The sequence below is a fragment of the Rhinatrema bivittatum genome, chromosome 2, assembly GCF_901001135.1.
Source record: "Rhinatrema bivittatum chromosome 2, aRhiBiv1.1, whole genome shotgun sequence".
In the NCBI taxonomy this organism is placed as follows: domain Eukaryota; kingdom Metazoa; phylum Chordata; class Amphibia; order Gymnophiona; family Rhinatrematidae; genus Rhinatrema; species Rhinatrema bivittatum.
In genome coordinates this window covers 359091392-359113833 of record NC_042616.1, presented here as the reverse complement: position 1 = coordinate 359113833, position 22442 = coordinate 359091392, and the positions used below count along the sequence as shown (strand labels likewise).

The 22442-nt window shown below is 42.3% G+C and overlaps 1 protein-coding gene across 1 annotated transcript in view; it reads left to right on the top strand.

The window, feature by feature from the left end:
- The window catches only part of SDHA (succinate dehydrogenase complex flavoprotein subunit A), a 207134-nt gene that overhangs the window by 72442 nt on the left and 112250 nt on the right, over positions 1–22442 (top strand). The window contains exon 8 of the mRNA XM_029589934.1: positions 20010–20178. Within this exon, the coding sequence (XP_029445794.1) occupies positions 20010–20178 (169 nt within the window). The remainder of the gene's footprint in view (positions 1–20009; positions 20179–22442) is intronic.

Here is a 22442-nt window from a genome sequence, read left to right as displayed (position 1 = left end):
CTCTGGAACGCCATGCCGCTAGACCTACGCACTGAAACCTCAACACCCATTTTCAAAAAGAAACTCAAAACCTGGCTCTTCCTCCAAGCCTACCCCCCTTCATCCTCGCCTACTGACCCTCCCCCTCGTTGACCCACTTTCAACTTTTACCCTCACTAGCCCCTTTCCCGTTTTTCTTTCCCCCAAACAAGAACCAGCAATACGTACGAATGCATCATGGAACTCTGTATATAACCTTCTCTTGTTTATTATTATTGTTTTTTACTCTCTCCCCTCTCCCAACCTATGTTACTCCCAGTTGAATCCCTCCTATTAATTTTATCTAGCCTTCGCTTTGTTACTGCATCCTTTTGTTCTCTGTTCTTTGTAAAGGCAACGCCTATATATATACATTGGTTAGTAAGTTACATGTAAACCGGCACGATGTGCAAATGGTTGTCGGTATATAAAACTGTTCAAATAAATAAATAAATAACTCCAGCCGTGCAGGGCCGGCGGAAGCACTAGGCGAACTAGGCGATCGCCTAGGGCGCTGAGCATTAGGGGGCGCCGAGCCGCTGATGGCCAATGGCCGCCGGTGGACGTCATCCCAATAGCGGCTGAGCGGTGAACTACTGCTATGCTGTGTGCCGAATACACACAGCAAGAAGATCGGCGGGGCCGTGGTGGAGCTCAAGTCACCACGGCCGGAAGAAAACAATCGCGTCTAAACATGCTGGTGCTCCAGCTCCTTCCTGCCCGCGCGGCCCCGGAAGAAAAATGTTGCCGGAGCCGCGCGGGCAGGAAGGAGGAGGTGCATCAGCCAATGCAGGAGCTTCTCCTCCTTCCTGCCCGCGCGGCCCCGGAAGAAAAATGTTGCCGGAGCCGCGCGGGCAGGAAGGAGGAGGATCATCAGCCAATGCAGGAGCTTCTCCTTCTTCCTGCCCGCGCGGCCCCGGAAGAAAAATGTTGCCGGAGCCGCGCGGGCAGGAAGGAGGAGGATCATCAGCCAATGCAGGAGCTTCTCCTTCTTCCTGCCCGCGCGGCCCCGGAAGAAAAAATGTTGCCGGAGCCGCGCGGGCAGGAAAGAGGAGGAGCATCAGCCAATGCAGGAGCTTCTCCTCCTTCCTGCCCGCGCGGCCCCGGAAGAAAAATGTTGCCGGAGCCGCGCGGGCAGGAAAGAGGAGGAGCAGCGCGGCTCGAGAAGTCCGGGGCCGCTGCAGAGCCCATCCTGCAGCGGCCGTGAAGAGGAGGCCCAGAGGTGAGAGAGAGACTGAGGGTTTGTACAGTGTGTATGTGTGCGTGTATGAGATGAGTTGAGAGACTGTGTGTGGGAGTGAGGACCTGAATGTTTGCAGAGACAGCATGTGAGAGCCTCTGTGTGTGTGTGAGAGAGACAGCATGTGACAGTGAGAGCCTGTGCTTGAGCAAGACAGCATGTGGGAGTGAGAGAGAGCCTGTGTGCCAGAGTCAGACAGCATGTGCCAGTGAGAGACTGTGTGTATGAATGATTGTATGAGAGAGAGCATGTGACAATGAGAGCCTGTGCTTGAGCAAGACAGCATGTGGGAGTGAGAGAGAGCCTGTGTGCCAGTCAGACAGCATGTGCAAGAGAGAGACGGTGTATACATGATTGTATGAGAGAGAGCATGTGAGAGTGAGTGCCTGTGTATGTGTGTGTGTGAGAGAGAGAGAAAGCATGTGAGAATGAGAACCTGACTGTGTGTTTGAGGGAAGAAGACAGATGGAGAGAAAAGAAATATGTTATAAAAGGAATTGGCAAAAAAATAAGAAAGGGAAGGTGGAAAAAAAAAAAAAGCCTGTGACCAACTGATTAGAAAACTAAGATCAGACAGCAAATGTAAAAAAAAATAAATTATTTTTTACTGATTGGAACATGTAATCTTTGGGAATGTGCAAGAGTAGCACTTTCTCTATGCGGATCTCACAATGTACCATGAGGCCTGCACAGAGGAGGCAGCAGAATGGGCTTCAGTGCCAATAGTAGCAATCAGCACCTCCGCAATAGCCATACAGCAACAGTGACAGTGGCAGCAGAGGAATGAGAGAGGCTCTGAGGTTGCTGGCAAAAGAAAGAGAGGGGGGTCTCTGCCTTTAGTGTGTGCATGTGTATGAATGGGAGTTTGCCTGGCGGTGTATGTGTGTGAATGCATGGGTGCCTGCCTGAGGGTGTGTCTGTGTATGAGAATGAATGGGTGTCTTCCTGGGGTTTGTATGTGTGAGAATAGATGCCTGCCTGTTTGTGCTGTATGTGTGTGTGTGTGTGTGTGTGAGAATAAATTGGTGCCTGCCTGGGGGTCTGGGTGTGAGAATGAATGTGTGCATGCCTGGGGGATGGGGAGGGAGTGGTGTGAAAATGAATGGGAGCCCGCCTGGGGGTCAGTGTGAGAATGACTGGGAGCTTGCCTGTGTGTGTGTGTGTGTGTGTGTGTGTTTGTGTGAGAACGATTGGAAGCTTGCCTGGGAGTGTGTGTTTGTGTGTATGTGAGGGAGCCAGTGAGAGCATGAGTGTGTATGAGAAAATCCAGGGGAGTAAGAGTTTGTGGGGGGGGGGGGGGGGGGTGGAGGGGGAGAGAGTGCCTTAGAGCCTGAGTGTGTCAGTGTCTGTGAGAGCGAGAGGTTATATTTGGGTATAAGAGCATGAATGTGTATGTATGTGACAGTGTATGTGTGAGAGAGAATGGACATGTGAGTATGTGTGAGAGAGAGAGGATAACCTCAATCAAGAGCTCCCATGTATGGACAGCAGGGGCTTTTTAAAATCCTTATTAGTTTTAATTATTGTGTGTTATTTGATATATGTGCTGTTTTGAAATATTTTATTGGTTTTAGGAAATTGTAAAAAATGTATATGATTTTAATTAATAGAAATTCTATTATCAGTAGTTTTAAAATATTATTTTATTAGTATGGTTTACTATTATAACTGATTGCTTTATGTTTCTTGATTTTATTTGTTTTATGAAGAATGGTGGTTCTGTTTTTCCATTGTTAATACACAGAGTCTGGCTTCTTGGGGGTTCCATTTCAGTTTTTTCTAATTTGTGCTCCTTTATTTTGTATTCTGTATTTGGTGAGGGTCTGTCTCTGCTCTGTGTGTGTGACCATGATGAGAGATTCTGCTAGCATAGGGATCTATAGCAATCGGGTTTGTTTTGTTTCCTCAGTAGGTGGAGTATTGGTATTCTAGGACCAGTGTAATATTTACCCTTGCTTATTCACAGGTAGGGTTATTGTTGTTTGAGTCCTTGGTGTTATTACTGTTATGTTATGATGGGATTGCAGTATAGATTTTGAGTGTCTTTTTTGTGGTGTTTTGTGTTAGTTCACAATGTGCCTGGCAGTGGAAGCTGTTTGTGCTGCTGTTACTGTGAAGTGACACCAGAATTTGAAAATATCTTTCAGTATGATGAGCTGTAAGGGAAACATCCAAGCTCCATTGTTTGGGGGAATTTCAGTGGATGCACAGAGTTACAGAACTGGAGGTACAGGATTTATGTTGACATTCTGTTCCTTCCTATATATTCCTGACTTCACTCTCATAGCCACATAGAATCAGTTGACTGAGGCTATCAACATAATTTTATAGTGTGAAACTGGCCAGCTTTTAAAATACGCAGAGGACCCTTTGGACTTTTTATTAACACTTTTTTTTAATAACCATTTTAAAGCAGGATCCATGCTATAGAGGTGGATGAGATGAAGAAATGTCATTGTTGGCGCCCCCCCCCCCCCCCCCCCCCCCCCCCCAATTATTCTGTCTGGAGACACCACTGATTTTCTGTGACCTTAAGCATTAGTACAAGAAGGATTAAGGGGGGATGCTGGAGAGGCACACAAATGCATTGGCCCCCGGGCACCGGAGACCCTTGGTACGCCACTGGGTGCGAACCATAAGGGGCCGCAAGTGGTGGCAAAGAGGAGTGGAGTTTGGCAGGCCGCAAGCAGTGCCCAACCTGCTTGCGACCCAGAAAACCCCAGTCAGCGGGCGTGATCGAGAATGAGGTAAGGGTCGGGGCCGAGACCGGGGGGGGGGCGCAAGGGAGAAGGCTCGCCTAGGGCGCCAAATCCCCTTGCACCGGCCCTGCAGCCGTGTAGCTCATATCACTCCTATCCTCCGGAACCTTCACTGGCTTCCAATTAACTACAGAATTCTACACAAGTCCCTCACCATAATCCATAAAACCATCCACAAACAGCTACAGCTCGACCTTCAGACCCCTCTCAAACTTCACACCTCCACAAGATCCATCAGAGAAGCATACAAGGGAACGCTTCAAATCCCCTCAACAAAAGCAACACTTCATGCAGCCACTAAAGAGCGGGCATTCGCGACAGCCGGACCTGCCATTTGGAATGCCATGCCCTCAGACTAGAACCCTGCCCCCCTAAGATTTCGAAAAAAACTCAAGACCTGGCTATTCATTCAAGCCTTCCCATATGCACAATCTTTAACTAAAAAGACACACATCCTCAATGATTACCTCCTGGACTCCAACCCAGACATCTGTGCCATCACAGAAACCTGGTTAAAAAACTCGGACATTGCCTTAACCAACCAACTACCTATCCAGTTATATGACATCTTCACCTTCCATAGACACAAAAAAAGAGGAGGCGGACTTCTTCTAGCCTCCAAGAAAGAACTCAGACTGACCGCTCACACCATCAAGACTGAATCCAAATTGGAACTAGGATTAGTCAAGTCAAAACTTCTACAAATTTTGTTAGTCTACGCTCCTCCTGGAGTTTTAGAAACCGGCCCTTCACCCCTCATAGAATCCATAGCAAAACATATTAACTTAGACCTACCAACTATGATTATGGGTGATTTCAACCTCCATACAGACGCTATACCGCGATCTGCGAACTGCGAAGCCTTCCTCACCACCCTCACTGCTATGGGATTCTCTCAGACTATCAACAGCCCCACACACAAAGCTGGTCACATCCTGGATTTAATATTCATTAACTCTAAATTCACATGCACGGTTGATCCCACATGTACCCCAATCCCTTGGTCAGATCATTTCTTGATAGAATCATCCTTCTCCACATACAAACAGACTCACACCTCTCCGCACCTTTCCACCATTCAATTCAGGAAATCATGTCCATCTGATATACTCAGCGAGCAGCTCTCCAAGGAACTCTCCAACCTGGACCTGTCTAATCCCGACTCAGCCCTATCTTCCTGGCAAACAATTACTGAAGCAGTCGCAAACAAATGGTGCCCAATAACCTCCAAAACAATCAATCCAAAAAAAAGGGGGAATCAACCTTGGTTCAGCACCGAACTAAAACAGATGAAACAGGACTCACGCCATAAAGAAAATAGATGGCGAAAAACCCCCAACTCAACTACCCTTTCAGCATACAAGGGTTTCTTACATCGCTATAGGACCTGCATACTACAAAAAAAAAAAGGAATATTACGCCAACAAAATACACCACTACCAGTATGACGCCCAGGCCCTATTTGCTTACGTAACACAAATAACTAAATCAACCCCGCCACCTATTCCAGACGAACAAGCTCTATCCAAGGCTAATGAACTCGCCTCATTTTTTCAACTGAAGATCCTAAATACTCTCGCCCTCCTTCCTCCTAATACAACACCTCTCAAATCAGATGAGAATTTCAATTTGTTCGCTAAACCTAAGTTGGACAGCTTCGAATTAATCTCCACCAAGAGATTGAATCCATTCTAAAAAGACAGAAACCATCTAGTCATCCGGCTGATAATATCCCATCAAGACTCCTGCTGCTTATTCCAGACACGATCTCAGGACCTCTAACAAATATTATTAACAGCCTTCTAACTCAAGGAAGCTACCCAGACAGCCTAAAAACTGCTTCTCTTAAGCCCCTCCTCAAGAAACACAATCTAGACCCTAATGTACTAGCCAACTTTAGACCCATCTTCAATCTACCATTCGTTGCCAAACTTACAGAGAAACTGGTAAACACCCAGCTTTCAGAATATCTAGAGGACCATAAGATCCTATACCCCTCGCAATATGGCTTCCGGAAATCACGCAACACGGAGACCCTCCTCATTTCGCTTACAGACCATATTATAATGGGATTAGACAAAGGACATTCCTTCTTATTAGTTCTGTTAGACATTTCGGCGGCATTTGACACAGTCAACCACACCATCCTCCTGGATCGCCTTGAGGATATCGGCATCTCCGGATCGGCCCACAACTGGTTCAGGTCCTTTCTCAGCAATAGGACTTTTAAAGTCAAAATTAATAACAAGGAGTCACCTCTAACAAAATCTTCCCTTGGCGTACCACAAGGATCCTCCTTATCTCCAACCCTCTTTAATATATACCTCCTCCCCCTCTGCCAACTACTGACAGACCTCAACCTAATTCACTATCTATACGCAGATGATGTACAGATTCTAATCCCAATAACAGAATCCATCTCAAAAGCTCTCACCTACTGGAATAACTGTCTTCTATCCATTACTAATCTACTCAACAGCTTAAACTTGGTCCTCAATGCCTCAAAGACGGAACTTCTCTTCATCTCTTCAAATGAAAACAATCTTCCTCCACCTTCACCGCACAATGCTCACATCACCTGTACGCACGTTAGAGACCTTGGGGTAATAATAGACAATCGTCTAAACCTTAAAAAAATGGTCAACACAACTACCAAAGACAGTTTCTTCAGACTACAGGTTTTGAAACGACTGAGACCACTCTTATTTTTCCAAGACTTCAGGACAGTCCTCCAGGCTCTTCTGTTCGCCAAAATAGATTACTGCAGTGCCCTCTTTCTAGGCCTCCCTAAATCTACCACCAAACCACTGCAGATGTTACAAAATGCGGCAGCGAGACTGCTGACCAACACCAGCCGCGGTGAACACATCTCCCCCGTCCTCAGAAACCTACATTGGTTACCAGTAAATTTCAGAATCCTGTACAAATCTATTACCCTAATACACAAAACCATCCATCAGCAACTCCAACTCGACCTGGATATCCCTTTCAAACTCCACTCCTCTAACAGACCAACGAGAGATATCCACAAAGGCACTCTGAAATTTCCCCCTACTAAAGCCACTCGCCTCTCTACGACCAAAGACAGAGCTTTTTCAATTGCAGGCCCAGCTATCTGGAACAATATCCCAGCAAATCTCAGATTGGAACCCTGCCTCTTAACCTTCAGAAAAAGACTAAAGACGTGGCTCTTTCACCAAGCCTTCCCAGATCCACCGGATAATCACTAGTTTGAGCCTCACTTCTTACAAGGACTTTGACACACTTCCTCCTGAACAATGGACACTGGCATTTCCTGGTTAAAACATATGCTCTAACCCGTTAAATTATTCGTATCATGTTATATTTATTCTACCTGCCTCTATCTTCCTTCCAGCTTGTCTTTAAGCCTCCAAGTTTTCCATACCTTGTTGATTGTAACTTTTGACTTATTCCTTTTCCTTTGTTATCTATTATTTACCAGAATTGTTACCTCAGTTTTACCCTTTGTTAAAATGTAAACCGATCCGATATGGTTATCTACTATGAAGGTCGGTATAAAAAACTGCTAAATAAAAATAAATAAATAACCTTCAGAAACCTACAAGATGCCACCTAGTCATCCCAGCTACTTAAGCAGTTTGACATCCACTGCCAGTTAGGTTTTATTTACCCTCTCTCCTTTGTTTTCCGGCTACCTCAGCCCCCCAAGTTCATCTGTCCTTGTTTTAATGTAACTTTTGCTTCTTGTTAAATGGTTTGTTTTACAGTTATCACCCATTGTTCCATGTAAACCGATGTGATGTGATACTTATCATGAATGTCAGCATAGAAAAGAGTTAAATAAATAAATCTCAAGCATTAACTACCTTTTTTGAAGATTTACAATCTACATATCCAAGACCAGTGACCCCATCTTCACCGCCTGCTTCTCCTGCACCATCACAACCTATTCCACCGGTGTTGTCTCCAACTCCAGCGAGACCAGATAGCCCACTTTCTCACACTTCCATGTCTTCTCCCAGTTCATCCACGGGCATGCCTTCAGACCCACCAGAAGGCCTTCCAGAACCCTATCTCCCCCCCCCCCCAGAAGACTTAACCTATGTGAAATTCATTGAGAAGATGGGGAATTTCTTAAAAATACAAACAGCAACAACTCCACCAGAACCAACAGCTTTACCCCCACATGATGTGTTAAACTCTGTTCTATACAAAATGTGGGAAAAACCATACTTAACAGGACCTGCGTCCAGAAAGATTGATTTGAAATATAGAATGAGAAATTCAACTATATATGACTTGATACAATTACCTCATAACTCGATTGTAGTAGAGTCAGCTCTATCTAAGTCTAAATGCTCTAAATTACATGCTAACTCCCTTCCAGGGAAGGAACATAAATCCATGGATGATTTTGTCGCAAGGTCTACCATTCCTCCATGCTGTCTACAAGAATTCAGCACCATCAGTTCTATATGATTCAGTATTTGTTTGAAACTCTGCAAAACTTACACCCCCTTTGCATAGCTCCTGACGACTCTTTACCTCAGCCATTTACTGATATGGAGGAAGGGCTACGACATTTACTGCGATCAGTATATGAATCTTTCGAATGTTCCTCTGCAACAGCCATCGCAGCCCGCAGAATGGCCTGGTTAAGAGCTAGTTCAATAAGGGAAGATGTGCACAACAGATTAGCTGATATTCCCTGTATGGGGGACAACTTATTTGGTGAGAAATTCACAGAAACGGTTGTACACCTTAAAGAGCAGAAAACTGCAGTGCTGGCACTCACAACACCCACGGATTCTCAATCATCCTACAGAAAATTTTTCCCTACCTTCCGAAGAAGGTTGTTCTCAAGACCTGCCTTCCGGCCCTACAGTCCTATCGCCCACAAGGTTACTCGCAGCAGCGATATCAGGCTCCAACTCAACAATCACGTGGACGTCCTCATCAACAATGTCCTCAGAAGCAACCAACTCCGGCACCTCAAAAGCAGGCACCGACTTTTTGAGCAAACCCGAGCCACTCCCACTGCCTTTCATCGGAGGTCGCCTGTTGAACTTCTATACCAATTGGACAACCATCACCACAGATCGTTGGATGTTAAACATCATAAAAGAAGGTTATCGCCTAAATTTCATTATTCCTCCAAGGATTCCATATGTTCCTTCTCGTCTGGGAACATCATCCCAATCCAAGTGTCTTCAAGCAGAGTTACATACTCTCTGCACCCAAAACTCCATTCACAAACTTCTCCCATCACAAAAGAACCAGGGGTTCTATTCCCATTATTTTCTCATTCCAAAAAAATCCGGAGGACTTTGCCCAATCTCCGAAACCTCAACAATTAACTTCAAAAGGAAAAATTCAAAATGATCTCCCTAAAAAACATTCTACCTCTCCTACAACCCAGCGACTGGCTATGTTCAATAGACCTCAAGGATGCATACTCCTATATACCTATGCACCCTTCCTCCTGGAGTTACCTTTGTTTCAAGGCCCTCAAGGACCATTACCAATACAGAGTCCTGCCCTTTGGCCTCTCTTCAGCCCTGAGGGTCTTCACCAAATGTTGAGCTGCGGTGGAGGCTCACCTCCGGAAACAATCGATCCAAATTTTTCCCTATTTGGACGATTGGCTACTGGTAGCTTCAGATCCAGATACCCTTCAAGCTCACACGAGTCAGACGATAAATTGCCTATAGTCATTGGGATTCCTGATAAATTACGAGAAATCAAGTCTGCAACAGAGCCAAACGCTGCAGTTTATTGGAGCATTCCTCAACACTTCGGAGGTGAGGGCCTACCTTTCAGAGGACAGGAGGTTCACTCTCACCTCCCTAGCTCAGAAGTTGTACAAGCATCAACAAACATTTGCGCATCGAGTCCTTCAGCTCTTAGGACATATGGCGGCAGCTATCCATGTGGTTCCTTACACAAGACTCCATATGAGATAACTTCAATGGGGTCTAAAGAGTCGATGGTCACAGTTCCAACAACCTCTTTCCTCCCATGTACGATTCACCACTCAGATGAAAACGGGCATTCAATGGTGGATGATTCCTGTCAATTTTTCAGGAGGAGCACCCTTCCGGTTACCTCGTCATCAACTCACCCTTATGACGGATGCATCATGGAAAGGTTGGGGAGCTCACCTTCTACACTTAAAAACTGAGGGCCGCTGGTCTTCTCGGGAAAGTTTACTCCAAATCAACCTCCTGGAACTTCGAGCAATTTGGAGAGCTCTACAAACCTTCTCTTCACACCTCACGGGGAAAAGTCTGATGATCTACACAGACAACCAGGTCGCGATGTTCTATATAAACAAAGAAGGGTCAGGTTCATGGATACTTTGTTAGGAAGCACTTTGCATCCTACATTGGGCAACTGCGAAGGGAATTGCGCTTCAAGCTACTTACCTGCCGGGGCTAGACAATATCACAGCGGATCGCTTAAGCAGAGTATTCCATCCACATGAATGGACTCTAAACCGGGAAGTAGCCCTCACAATCTTACAACAATGGGGTTTCCCTACAATCTACCTCTTTGCCACTCAAACGAATCGTCAAATGGAAAGCTTTTGCTCAATCTACCCCAGCAGTCTCCAATATGCTCTAGATGCCTTCCTCATTCCATGGACAGGCAGCCTTCTGTACGCCTACACTCCCATTCCGCTCATCTCCAGGACAATCCAAAATTGCATTCAGGACGTAGCGGACTGGATCCTCATAGCGCCGGCGTGGCCAAGACAACCTTGGTATGCATTTCTCATGCGTCTCTCCATATGTCTATTATCAAAATATGGCTATTATCAAAATCTCCATAAGTCTATTATCAAAACCCAACCTCTAGCCTATATTAGGCACCGCTCATGTTAATTATGTTATTACCCCCATATATCTTAATCCAAGTTAATTCGACCTGTTCATTGTAAGACATTTACTTGTCATTGTTGTTATTGTTTAAAATGTAAACCGAATTGATCAATAATTTTGTTATTGGAAAGTCGGTATAGAAAAATGCTAAATAAATAAATAAATAAATATGCCCTCCAATTCCACTGGAAAATCACAGACGCCTATTGACTCAGGAAAGAGGCACCCTTCTTCACCTGATGCACCACTCCCTCCATCTGACAGCATGGAGATTGAAAGGACTGTATTAAACCACTTAGGCCTCCCTTCGTATCTAGAAGATATATTAAATGCCTCTAGGAAACAGTCTACTAGACGTAATTATGCAGGAAAATGGTGCCACTATGTAGTCTGGTGTGCACCTTGTCAACTAGATCCTTTCTCATCAACTGCAGCCCAGCTGCTAGAATACCTCCATACACTTTACCTTTCTGGTTTAGCATATGCTTCAGTTCAAGTATCAGCGCCATTGTAGCATTTCATCATTATCATAACGGTCTCCCAATTTCTAATCATCCCCTCATTTCCAGATTTATGAGGGGCATGCTACATTTAAAACCACCAACGACAAAACATCCGGTACCATGGGATCTCAATGTGGTGTTAGAACAACTTATGGCTCCACCCTTTGAACTTTTGGATTCCTGTCACATCACGTACCTCACCTGGAAGACAGTTTTTCTGGTTGCCATTACATCTGCGCGACAAGTTAGCGAACTACAAGCTTTAGTTCATTATTCTCCTTATTTAGAATTTTACCATAAGGTCACTATGCAACCCCACCCATCGTTCCTACCTAAGGTAGTTATTCCATTTCATCTTAATCAAACCATTACCTTACCAATTTTCAAACCAAAGCCTCATCTCAATGACCGGGACAAGCTCCTACATCCATTGGACTGCAAAAGAGCTTTGGCTTATTACAAGTGAAGAACTCACTCTCCATCCAAGCCATCTCAGTTGTTCCTCTCTTTCAATCCGAACAACCCAGGTCAACCAGTTTCCAAACGAACCATAGCAAACTGGTTATGCTATTGCATTGAATTTTGTTACAACAAGCGTTCCACCAAACTCATAAGCAAACCAAAAGCACACCAAATTCGTGTGACATTAACCTCAATTGCTCATCTTAAACGAGTACCATTCTTGGACATTTGCAAAGCAGCAACTTGGTCCTCTCTTCATACTTTCACGTCACACTATTGTATTGACAAACAGGCTGCTACAGACGCTGCTCTGGGAACTGCAGCCTTGTCAACTACTACCAAGCCATAGGACTGTCTACTTTTACAAAGGTTGTGATCCTAATTCTTTAACTACAACCTATAGAGACACAACCCAGGAACTTGGGACTCCCAGACAGCATGGCTAATTCAGCCCTGCTATCGACGGGAAAAAGCAAGTTTGCTTACCGTAAACGGTGTTTCTGTAGATAGCAGGATGAATTAGCCATGCGATCCCTCCCACCTCCCTAGGCAGTCCCCTTTTTCTATTATACACTTTTTGGCCATACACCTCGCTTGGTTACAAAGAGACTGAGGAGAGAAACGGATTCGTGCGGGAAGACGACCGCGCAGACGCACAGAGTTGAAAACTCTGACACTATCTGAGGGAAGCTCTGCCTACTCCGGTCGCGTCAACACTCCCAGACAGCATGGCTAATTCATCCTGCTATCTACGGAAACACCGTTTACGGTAAGCAAACTTGCTTATTTATGTATTTATATATAAACATTTGATATTCTGACTTTTTCTAGGTTAGTCTCAAGGTGGATTATAATCAAATTATAATTAAAAAATTACAATTACAGTTGCATCACAATATGCAATCAACATAGTTTTACAATCAATCCAGGAGCAAACGTGAAGAGGGCATATAAACAGATATGGTTAGATATTCAAGGTTGATTGTATTGATCATCTATGTTGATGATGTGGTTTCTTGTAGTAGGGGTAGTGTTGGGTTATACATTTTTAAAAAAAAATTTTTATTTTTTTAATATTCTGCTTTTCGGCACTTCAAAGTGTACATCAAAGCGGATTACATTCAGGCATTATAGGGTTATAGCGGCTGAATGCATGAAGTCTTATACAAGCTAATCTGGCAGAAGGCAGAGGAGGTGAGCATAAGATGGCCATTTGGAAGGATAAAAGTCCTCTTATGCAAGTGTAGGAGAATAGAAGCTTAGAAGGATAGGAGCAATTTTATTCTGGCATTTGAAGGCGAAACAGAGTTTTGAACTGTAATCCTGTTTTCATCCGGGAGCCAGTGTAATTGATTTGTTTGGTTTTATGTGGTCAGTTGCTTTGGCCACTACCAAACTTCTGGCAGGCTTATTCCTTGCAGAGCATTGCTGCACTACATCTTCCCCTACCATCCCATTATAAGGGCAACCCTAAGACCTGCAGGGATTTCATTAATTAATACTTGAACAATTTGGGCTTCAGCCAGCCAGCTTCATATCACAATGAGCCAAAGTGGCTTTTATAATCTGCCTGCTCTCAACCCAGACCTTGGCATGGGCCTCTCCTCTGTGGGAACAAAACAGCCTCAGTCTGACTCAATTCAGGAAGCTCTTCAATGAGCCTACCTGACCCTTCAAGCTATTCTGCCTGAGACAAGGGTCTATGACAGTGGGACAGTACACAGTACAATTCTTCACCTTTGCCACAGAGCTCTTCTTCAATGATGTAGTGCCAAGTGGCCATGTTTTGGCAAGGTCTATCAGATTGAATAAAAGATAAATACTGTATATTACCTAAATGGATAGAGTTTAATATAACATTAGCTGACTGTAATGAGTCAGTCATTAGAGGACTACATTCCACTAGCTCTCACCTTGACCTATGTCCATTTTGGCTAATCAGGGAAGTGAAAGCTACTGCCATCCATATAATTAAGAAAATAATGAGCAAATCCCTGTGCGAAGGTGTTATACCTAATTATTTAAAAATTAGCCATGGTAAGAGCTATTTAAAGACAGTTTCACTCTTCTCTTTTTTTTTCTCTCTCTCTCTTTCTGTTCTCTGCAGCCCAACAGTGCTGCTTGGCTTCAGTGTACTCTATGGACCATACCCTTTTGCCTTCAGCTGCTTCTGACAGGCACTACAGCAAACAAACTTCCTTCTAAACAAACTTTTCTGTGCTCTAGTGCACACTACAACAGTGCTTGCCTTCAAACTTCTGGTAGGCTCTGCAAACACAAACTTTTCTCATTCCTTCTGGAGACTTTGGGCTTTTCTCTGTACCAGGTTTAGACAAAATAAAATCCCACATTTTACACCATATGTGAGGACTGGCTGAGCAAAATCCTCTGGGCTGGAGCAGTTAAACACTTTGACTCCAGCCTTTTCTTTTTCAAACTTAAACTTTTATTAATATAACAACAAGCAATATCAAAGTAGACTGCCTTAACGCAGGACAGTGTACATTCCATACCTTCATACAGCTTCTCAGAGAGGGCCAGGAGCTCCTCGCTCCTCGCTCCTCGAGATGGGGCCTTCCTATCCCAGCTAGGCTTACTCTTATTTCCCTCTAGCTGGTCACACCCTTTGAGCTTCTCCTGCCCAGCAGGGTCCCGCCTATGTAGCATTCTCCCTTTAGGGGATTTAAGGTGGGCCAGGCATCTAGCCTGGTCCTGCCCAGGTTTACAGGGTAAAACTAGGGGCACTTTCCCACAGAAGGATAGAGATTTTAGAAAAGGAGGAGGAATAGTGCTTTATGCCAAAAACAATAACCAACTAACTGAAATGCAAGGGACGTGGGGTAGGGAAGAAGCATTATGGGCTGTTTTAAGCAAAAAGAAGATGGTGCTTCCATTTATATCAGTGTGATCTATAGACCTGCGATTCAGACAGAACAGCTGGACAGAGATCTAGCCAAAGACATTTAAATGTGGGAAAGAAGGATAAAGTGTTGGGTGTTGGAGATTTTAATCTACCAGATGTAGATTGAAGTATCCCTTCTAAGGAATCTGCAGGTAATAAAGAGATAATGGATGCCCTTTAAGAAGAAACAAATGGTAATGGAGCCCATAAGGGAGGGTGTGATACTCAACCTGATGCATACAAATGTGGATAATGTCTTTTAATGACCAAGTAGGTGCCTATCTGAATACCAGTGATCATCAGATGGCATGGTTTGATATCGCAAATAAGATACGAGAAAGTCGCATAAAAACCCGAGTTTTGACTTTCACAAATACAGACTTTGTCGAAATGGAGATGTTCCTGGATGAAGAGTTGGAAGACTGGGAAACAGTAGGTGAGGCAGAACAACAGTGGGCCAAATTAAAAGAAGCTATTACAAAGGCAACAAATCTATATATTAGAAAAGTAGACAAAAGTAAGAGGAGAAAGAAATTGATCTGGTTCTTAAAGGAGGTGGCTGAAAAAATAAAGGCAAAAAGAACCGCATCAAGATAATGCTAAAGGATCCCAAAAAAGAGGAACATAGGGAACAATATCTGGTGAAACTGAAGGAGATGAAGGACAATCAGGAAAGAAAAAGGACAAGTTGAAGAAAGAATTGTCAGAGGTAAAACAAGATGACAAAACATTTTTCAGCTAGATCAGAGAAAGAAGGAAGGCCTGTAATAGTATATTAAAATTCAAAGGTGATGAGGAGCAGTGTTGGAGAATGATGAAGAAATGTCAGAATATTAAACAAATACTTCAATTTGGTGATCCCTAAAAAAAGACCATGGAGAAAGGACCATTGCTGATTGACAAGACCATGGATGGGAGTGGATTAGATGCAACCCCGTTTACAAAAAAGAATGTATGGAAAGAGCTAGGAACCCTGAAAGTGGACAAGGCCATGGGGCCGGATGAGGTACATTCCAGGATACCGAGGGAGCTCAGAGTTGAGTGGTAGCAGAGAAGAGGCTGGAAACTAGTTAGCCTTACCTCGATAATGGGAAAATTAATGGAGACTCTGCTGAAGGAAAGGATAGTGAACTATTTACAATCTGGTGGGTTGGTGGATCCGAGGGAGCATGGATTCACCAGGGGAAGATCCTGCCAGACAAATCTGATTGACTTTTTTGATTTGGTGACAAAAGAACTGGATCAAAGAAGAGTGCTCAATGTGATTTAAATGGATTTTAGCAAAGCTTTTGATACGGTCCCACATAAGAGGCTCGGGAATAAAATGAGAAGCTTGAGTGTGGGCACCAAGGTGGTGTAGTGGATTACTAACTGGTTGACTCACAGGAAACAATGTGTAATGGTAAATGGAACCTGCTCTGATGAGTAAATGATATTAAGTGGAGTGCCTCAAGGAACCGTTTGGGGATCGATTCTGTTCAGTATCTGCTTGAGTGACATTGCGGAGGGGTTTCAAGGAAAATTTTTCCTTTTAGCTGAAGATACTAAGATCTGCCTCAGAGTGGACATGCCTGAAGGAGTAGAGAGAATGGAAGTGATTTAAGAAAAATTGAAGAGTGGTTGAAGATTTGGCAGCTGCTATTCAGTGCAGAGTTGTGCATCTGGGGTGCGGAAATTCCAAAGAGCTGTATGTAATGGGGGGGTGAAAGACTCATGCATGGACCAGGAGAGGAACCTTGGGGTGATCTGAAGGCAGCGAAGCAATGTAAGAAGGCGGTAGCTAAAAAAAGAAAGATGCTGGGCTGCTTAGAGAGCGGTATAACTAGCAGGAAGAAGGATGTGATAATGCCCTTGTACAAATCCTTGGTGTGGCCTTATCTGGATTACTGTGTTCAGTTCTGGAAACCGTATCACAAAAAGGGTAGAGACAGGATGAAAACTGTCCAGAGGAAGGTGACCAAAATGGTGTGGATTCATCAGACCTATGAGAAGAGGCTGAAGGATCCAAATATGTATACCCTGGAGGAGAAGAGGTGCAGGGGAGATTTGATACAGACCTTCAGTTACCTGACAGGTATCAATGATGCACAAACTTCAAACCTTTTTGGCTGGAAAGGAAAGAGTAGAAGTAGGGGTCATTATTTGAAACTCAAGGGTGGACAACTAAGAACCATTATCAGGAAATAGTTCTTCACGGAGAGGGTGGTTTCATGCCTGAAATGCTCTCCCAGAAGGAGGTAGTGAAGACAAGAACAGTTAATGAATTCCACAGAGTATGGACAAGCACTGTGGATCCTTCAAGACACAAAAAAAGGGATCGTATAACATTTCTGCATAGGGTAACTTGCACGGAGCGGCAGTTACTACCATTAATAGAAAGTATGTGGGTAACCTGCATGGAGCAGCAATTACTACCACAAGCAAATTGCTGGGCAGAATAGATGGACTATTTGGTCTTTTTCTCCCATCATTATTATGTTAACTTGTCCAAACTTCTTTTAAATCCCAGTATGCTAGTCACCTTGACCACATCTTCTGACAACAGATTCCACAGCTTGATTGTTCATGGATTTAAAACGTACTTTCTTTGATTTGTTTTAAATCTGTTGGTTGTTGCTTTGCTGGAGTGTCCCCTTGTTTTACTATTATTTGAAAGGGTAAATAACTGTTCTTTATTCACCCATTCGACCCCATTAATGATTTTATAAACTTCTGTCATGTCCCCTTTCAGCCATCTCTTTTCCAAGCTGAAGAGCCATAATCTGTCCAGCCTCTCATCATAAAGGATCCATTCCATTCACTTTATCCTCTGTTTGCTTTCTCGTAGATCATGATGGTCTTAGACAATATATGTGTGGAATAGCATAGATCTACATACCTGGGTAAAATCCAGAGACTCAGGATTTTGAATCAATTCCTGGGTCTCCAGAGAAATACAAGAAAGCTTTGGTCCGCTCTGTTTACTTTTCCATCCCCTCCCCTTATTTATTTATTTAGAAGATTTATGTGTCACCAATCACCAGTTCTAAGTGGGTAACAGTAAAACATACATACAATTCCATAAGCCAATATGACAACTAAAACTACTTACATAATAAATATAAAAATATTTAAAACAGGACAAAAATAAAATGGGACAGGAGGGGGAGTTGCTAAAGAAAGGAGAATAACAAATGCTTTTTTTTTGTTGTTGTTGTTGCTTTGCAGTGTCTGTTGCAACATCTCCCCTTCCCCTAGGCTACAGAGAACAGGAGGGGAAGGGTGAGCTTAAAGCTGACACTGCAGGCAGCATTTGGGAAGAAGTTAGAGGGAGGATAGCTCAGCCTGCATCTATAATTCTAGGTCTTGGTATTCACCTGCCAGTAGATTAATTCAGGGAGCTGTGACTTATAGTGGAATGGGAGGGTCCTGGAGTAATTTCTAAAGAGGGGGAAAGGATAGATATGAGAGATTATGTGTAGATTATTGGATGGAGGGGTGGAAGTGAAAAAATTGAATCACTTCCCTCCCCACTTAATCAATAGTAATCTCAGGGTGAGCACAATACAAAGGCTCTCAGGTATGTAGATCTATTCTTGCCAGTATTGCCTTTTAAAGATTTTCTCTATTTCTGCAGTGAAATATTTAAAAATGCATTTATGTCCATTTTTCAGTAGCATCTATTCTTAAAGTTACATCCTACGTTGCATTATTGATTGTAAGGTTAGTTGAGTCTATTATGGTTTTGGTCAAAGATGTTTCTAAACTCTGCTAAGGTTAATCCATGTCAGACTCATCTTTGGTTCCAAAGTTTAATTTCATTACTTTTCAATGTTTTTATATATATTTTCACTGAGTGTACATCTCTTGTTCTCTCCTTTTATTTCAGATGTTTTCTTTGAGGTAGCCATTTTTATTTTTTGTAGACTGCAGATCCCGATCAATATAAGTTCATGTAAATCTTAACTTTGTAGAAAGGTTAATTACTGTGCCTCCAACTTTAGTATTTTCTTGGATTCATACAACATATACACCTCCCTTTGGGAAGATTCTAGATCAAATATAACATAGTAATATAGTATTGTCAGCAGAAAAAGACCTAATGGTCCATCCAGTCTGCCCAGCAGGTTTCTTATGGTAGTAACTATTGTTCTGTGCAGTTTACTCCCATGTGTCTCTTAAGAGTAGTAACTGCCACTCCATGTAAGTTACCCCCATGCCTTTTGTTAAGGATAGTAATATGTACAATCATAACCAAGCAACTGTCAAGCCCAAAACAAAATTACTGCTAGCAACATTTTTACATGGTGAGCAGCCTAGATTATCCTCTGAGTCATATGCAGTGTTTTTACCAATGTGCTTTTATTGTTATGAAAGTCTGTTTTAGTCCAGTGTAATTATATGCATGTTATATTTTTATGTATGTGATTTTTATACCTTGCCCTGAACTTTAGAGGGTGTGGGTTAGAAATATTTTAAACAAATCGGTCAAAATCAAACTGATGGTTGGAATTAGTGGTTGGCAGTTGATTATAGATTGAATTCTAAATTCTAGAACTCTGTTAGGAATCCTCTTCAGGATAGTGTTGACAGATTGTTTCCTCATGGGAATGTAACAACTTCCCTGAGGAAAGGTTAAAGAGATTAGAGCTGTTAAGTTTGGTGAAAAGAGGGTTGAGGTGGAATATGATAGAAGTCTATAAAATCATGAGTGGAATAGAAGGGGTAAATGTGAATCAGTTATTTACTCTTTCAAAAAAATTCAAAAACTAGGGAACACTCCATGAAGTCAGTAAGTAGCACATTTAAAACAAATTGTAGAAAATTCTTTTTCACTCAATAGATAATTAAGCTCTGGAATTCATTTTCAGAAGATGTGGTAAAGGAAGTTAACATAACTGGATTTACGTTTTTCAATAAAAAAAACTTAAAAAAAAAAAAAATGTTTGGACAAGTTCCTGGAAAAGTCCATAAATGTTATTAACCAGACAGACTTAGGGAAAGCCACTATTTCTCCCTGGGTGTTTGCAGCATGGGATCTATCTACTTATTTGAGTTCCTGTCAGATACTTGCAATCTGGACTGGCCACTGTTGGAAACAGATTATTCGGCTTGATGGACCCTCGGATCTGATCCAGTATGGTAATTCTTATAAACTTAAGTTATCTATTAATGTGAATCCTTGAAAATGCTAATTTTAGAAAACAAATATTCTAAATTCATTTTGCTAAATATCTTTGCATACATCAGTGTTTCATTATGCCATTTCATTCTACATTTTAGGTATCTATGGGGCTGGCTGTCTTATTACAGAAGGTTGCCGTGGTGAAGGAGGCATTCTTATCAACAGTGAAGGTGAAAGATTTATGGAAAGATATGCCCCTGTTGCAAAGGATTTGGCTTCCAGAGATGTGGTGTCTCGCTCTATGACTATTGAAATCCGGGAAGGAAGGTTTGTCTTTTCAACAGTAAAGGGTTCTAGATTTAGAATGACAACTTTGAAGAATCTTATTTTTGATCAACTTTGCCTGCAAATGCTACATATTAACATAGCAGGTGACCAAAGGTTCATCATATTAAGCTCCCATCTGCCACTGGTAGCATCACAGTTGTAATACTTAGGTAAGCCAAAATGTGTTACCAAATTTATGAGGGGAATTAGTTGTAAAAGTGGTAACAACAATGCTAAAATATGCAATCAGACTTGTAAATGAAACCAAATAATTGTCACCCAGCTAGGTAAATATTTTATTCTAAGGACTACACATGGTGCAAACCACAACACTAATCAGATTATAGGATATGAATGTACAGAAATTTAAATACTTTATGTTCATTAGAAATTGTTAGAATATGTAAATAGGAAGCAAGACTTTACTACTTATTATTCTTGAAAGCAGTATATTGCAATTGCAGTTGGCCAAATTGCTTCGTGTAGATCAAATGGGTAGGGAGGTCAGAAGCTCAGTCTGCACTCATTCTTCCTTCATGATGGTGATGATGGCAAATCTGACATCCCTTGTTTTATGTTTTATAACTTTTTGTCAATATGACCTTGACAGTCACAGTTGATGTCAACTTGTAATCATGATATGTTTGTACTAAGGACAGAGTCCCTGTAACTTTTCACCCAGGCTATGTATTGGCTTCAGGAAGAGATGTCTCCCATTGTTTTTGGTAAAACAGGAGAAAAAGAAAATAATTGCCTGGCAATTCTGTATGCACACATGAGTTATAGATAGTTCTCACCAGTTTCAGCAAATGTGTTGGTTTGGCTTTTTCACTAGCAACATTTGTGGTATTCCATTTTGGTTAGCATGAGTAGCTGTTTTTGGCTTACAAAACTGACTGAAACCTTATCTCTGATATAACATAAGTAACAAAAGTTTCACCTGAGATCAGCCAGGAGAAAAAAGCAAAATGACTGCTGCCTTGCAGAAACAGAAAGCTAAAAAGTGAATGTACAGCTTACTTTTTAAAAAACTGAATTTGGCTCAGGAAATAGCTGAGTACTGAAATTTAGTAAAAACTTGTTTTCCTTAAAATCGGGGTGCATTTTTATTGATGATTGGTTTGATGAAAGACCCAGAGGTCCATTGAGTTAGAAACTTCTAATTGATTTATGGCTTTATCTATATGGAAGTCCAGAGGAAAATAAAGATAATATGCATTTATAGCTAATGCAGCTGGGCAGTGAAAACATTTTCCAGTTTTAAATATGACAGCATTTTATTCTTGCCAAAAGCTTGTCCAGCTTTACTGTGAAGTTGATTATTGCTTAATCCCTTCTTTCTGAACACACTAACAGAACCCTGATAAACTCTCTCATCTCTTCCCACTTAGACCTTTGCAGCCTGCTTCTCATTTGTCTCTGCTACAATGTATCCTATATTCAGCTGTGCAATTTATATTTCACCAAATTTGCTTCATGGATATAAACCCCTCTTCTGAAGTTACTGCATTGGTTTCCCTATCCATGCTTGCATACAGTTCAAACTCCTCTTACTCATCTACAAGTGTCTTCGCTCTAAAGCTTCTCACTTATCTCTCTCTTTACCCCTCCTTGTGCACTTCATTCATCAGAAAAGTCACTCCTATCTATGACCTTCTCCTCTACCATCAATTACCAACTCCATGCTTTCTACCTGGCTGCCCCATGTGCTTGGAATAGACTTCCTGAGCTAGTGCATCATGCTCCTTCTCTCACCTTGTTTAAATCCCAACTAAAAACTCACCTGTTTTGAGGCTGCTTTAAATCTTAAGACTAATTGTTCACCTTCAGCCTTCTTAACTAATTTTAATCATTGCCATTTCTTTTCATCCAATATCATTGCTAAACCAGAACAATATCTTAGCAGCAGTGGTAGCCAATAGGGTTAATTTGGCTGCTTCAGAGCACATACTGATCAGTCAGGCTTTATCAAAAGACGATATGCTTCAAAAATTTGTTGAAAGTTTTGGCTGTTCTTCACATGAGACTGTTCTTCATTAGATGCCGCTTTGGTTAGAGTCAACGCTGAGAAGATGCTTGATAAAATTACATGGGAATATCTGTTCTGGGTGCTGAATAAATTTAAGTGGAAATTTTGCAATCTGGATAAAACAGTTGTACACTAACCCAAGAGTAAATATTTTGGTTAATGGACAGTTATTCAGAACCCTCAGCAATGAATATTAGAAACTCAGTGGTAATCAAGGATATTGTACTTGGGAAAA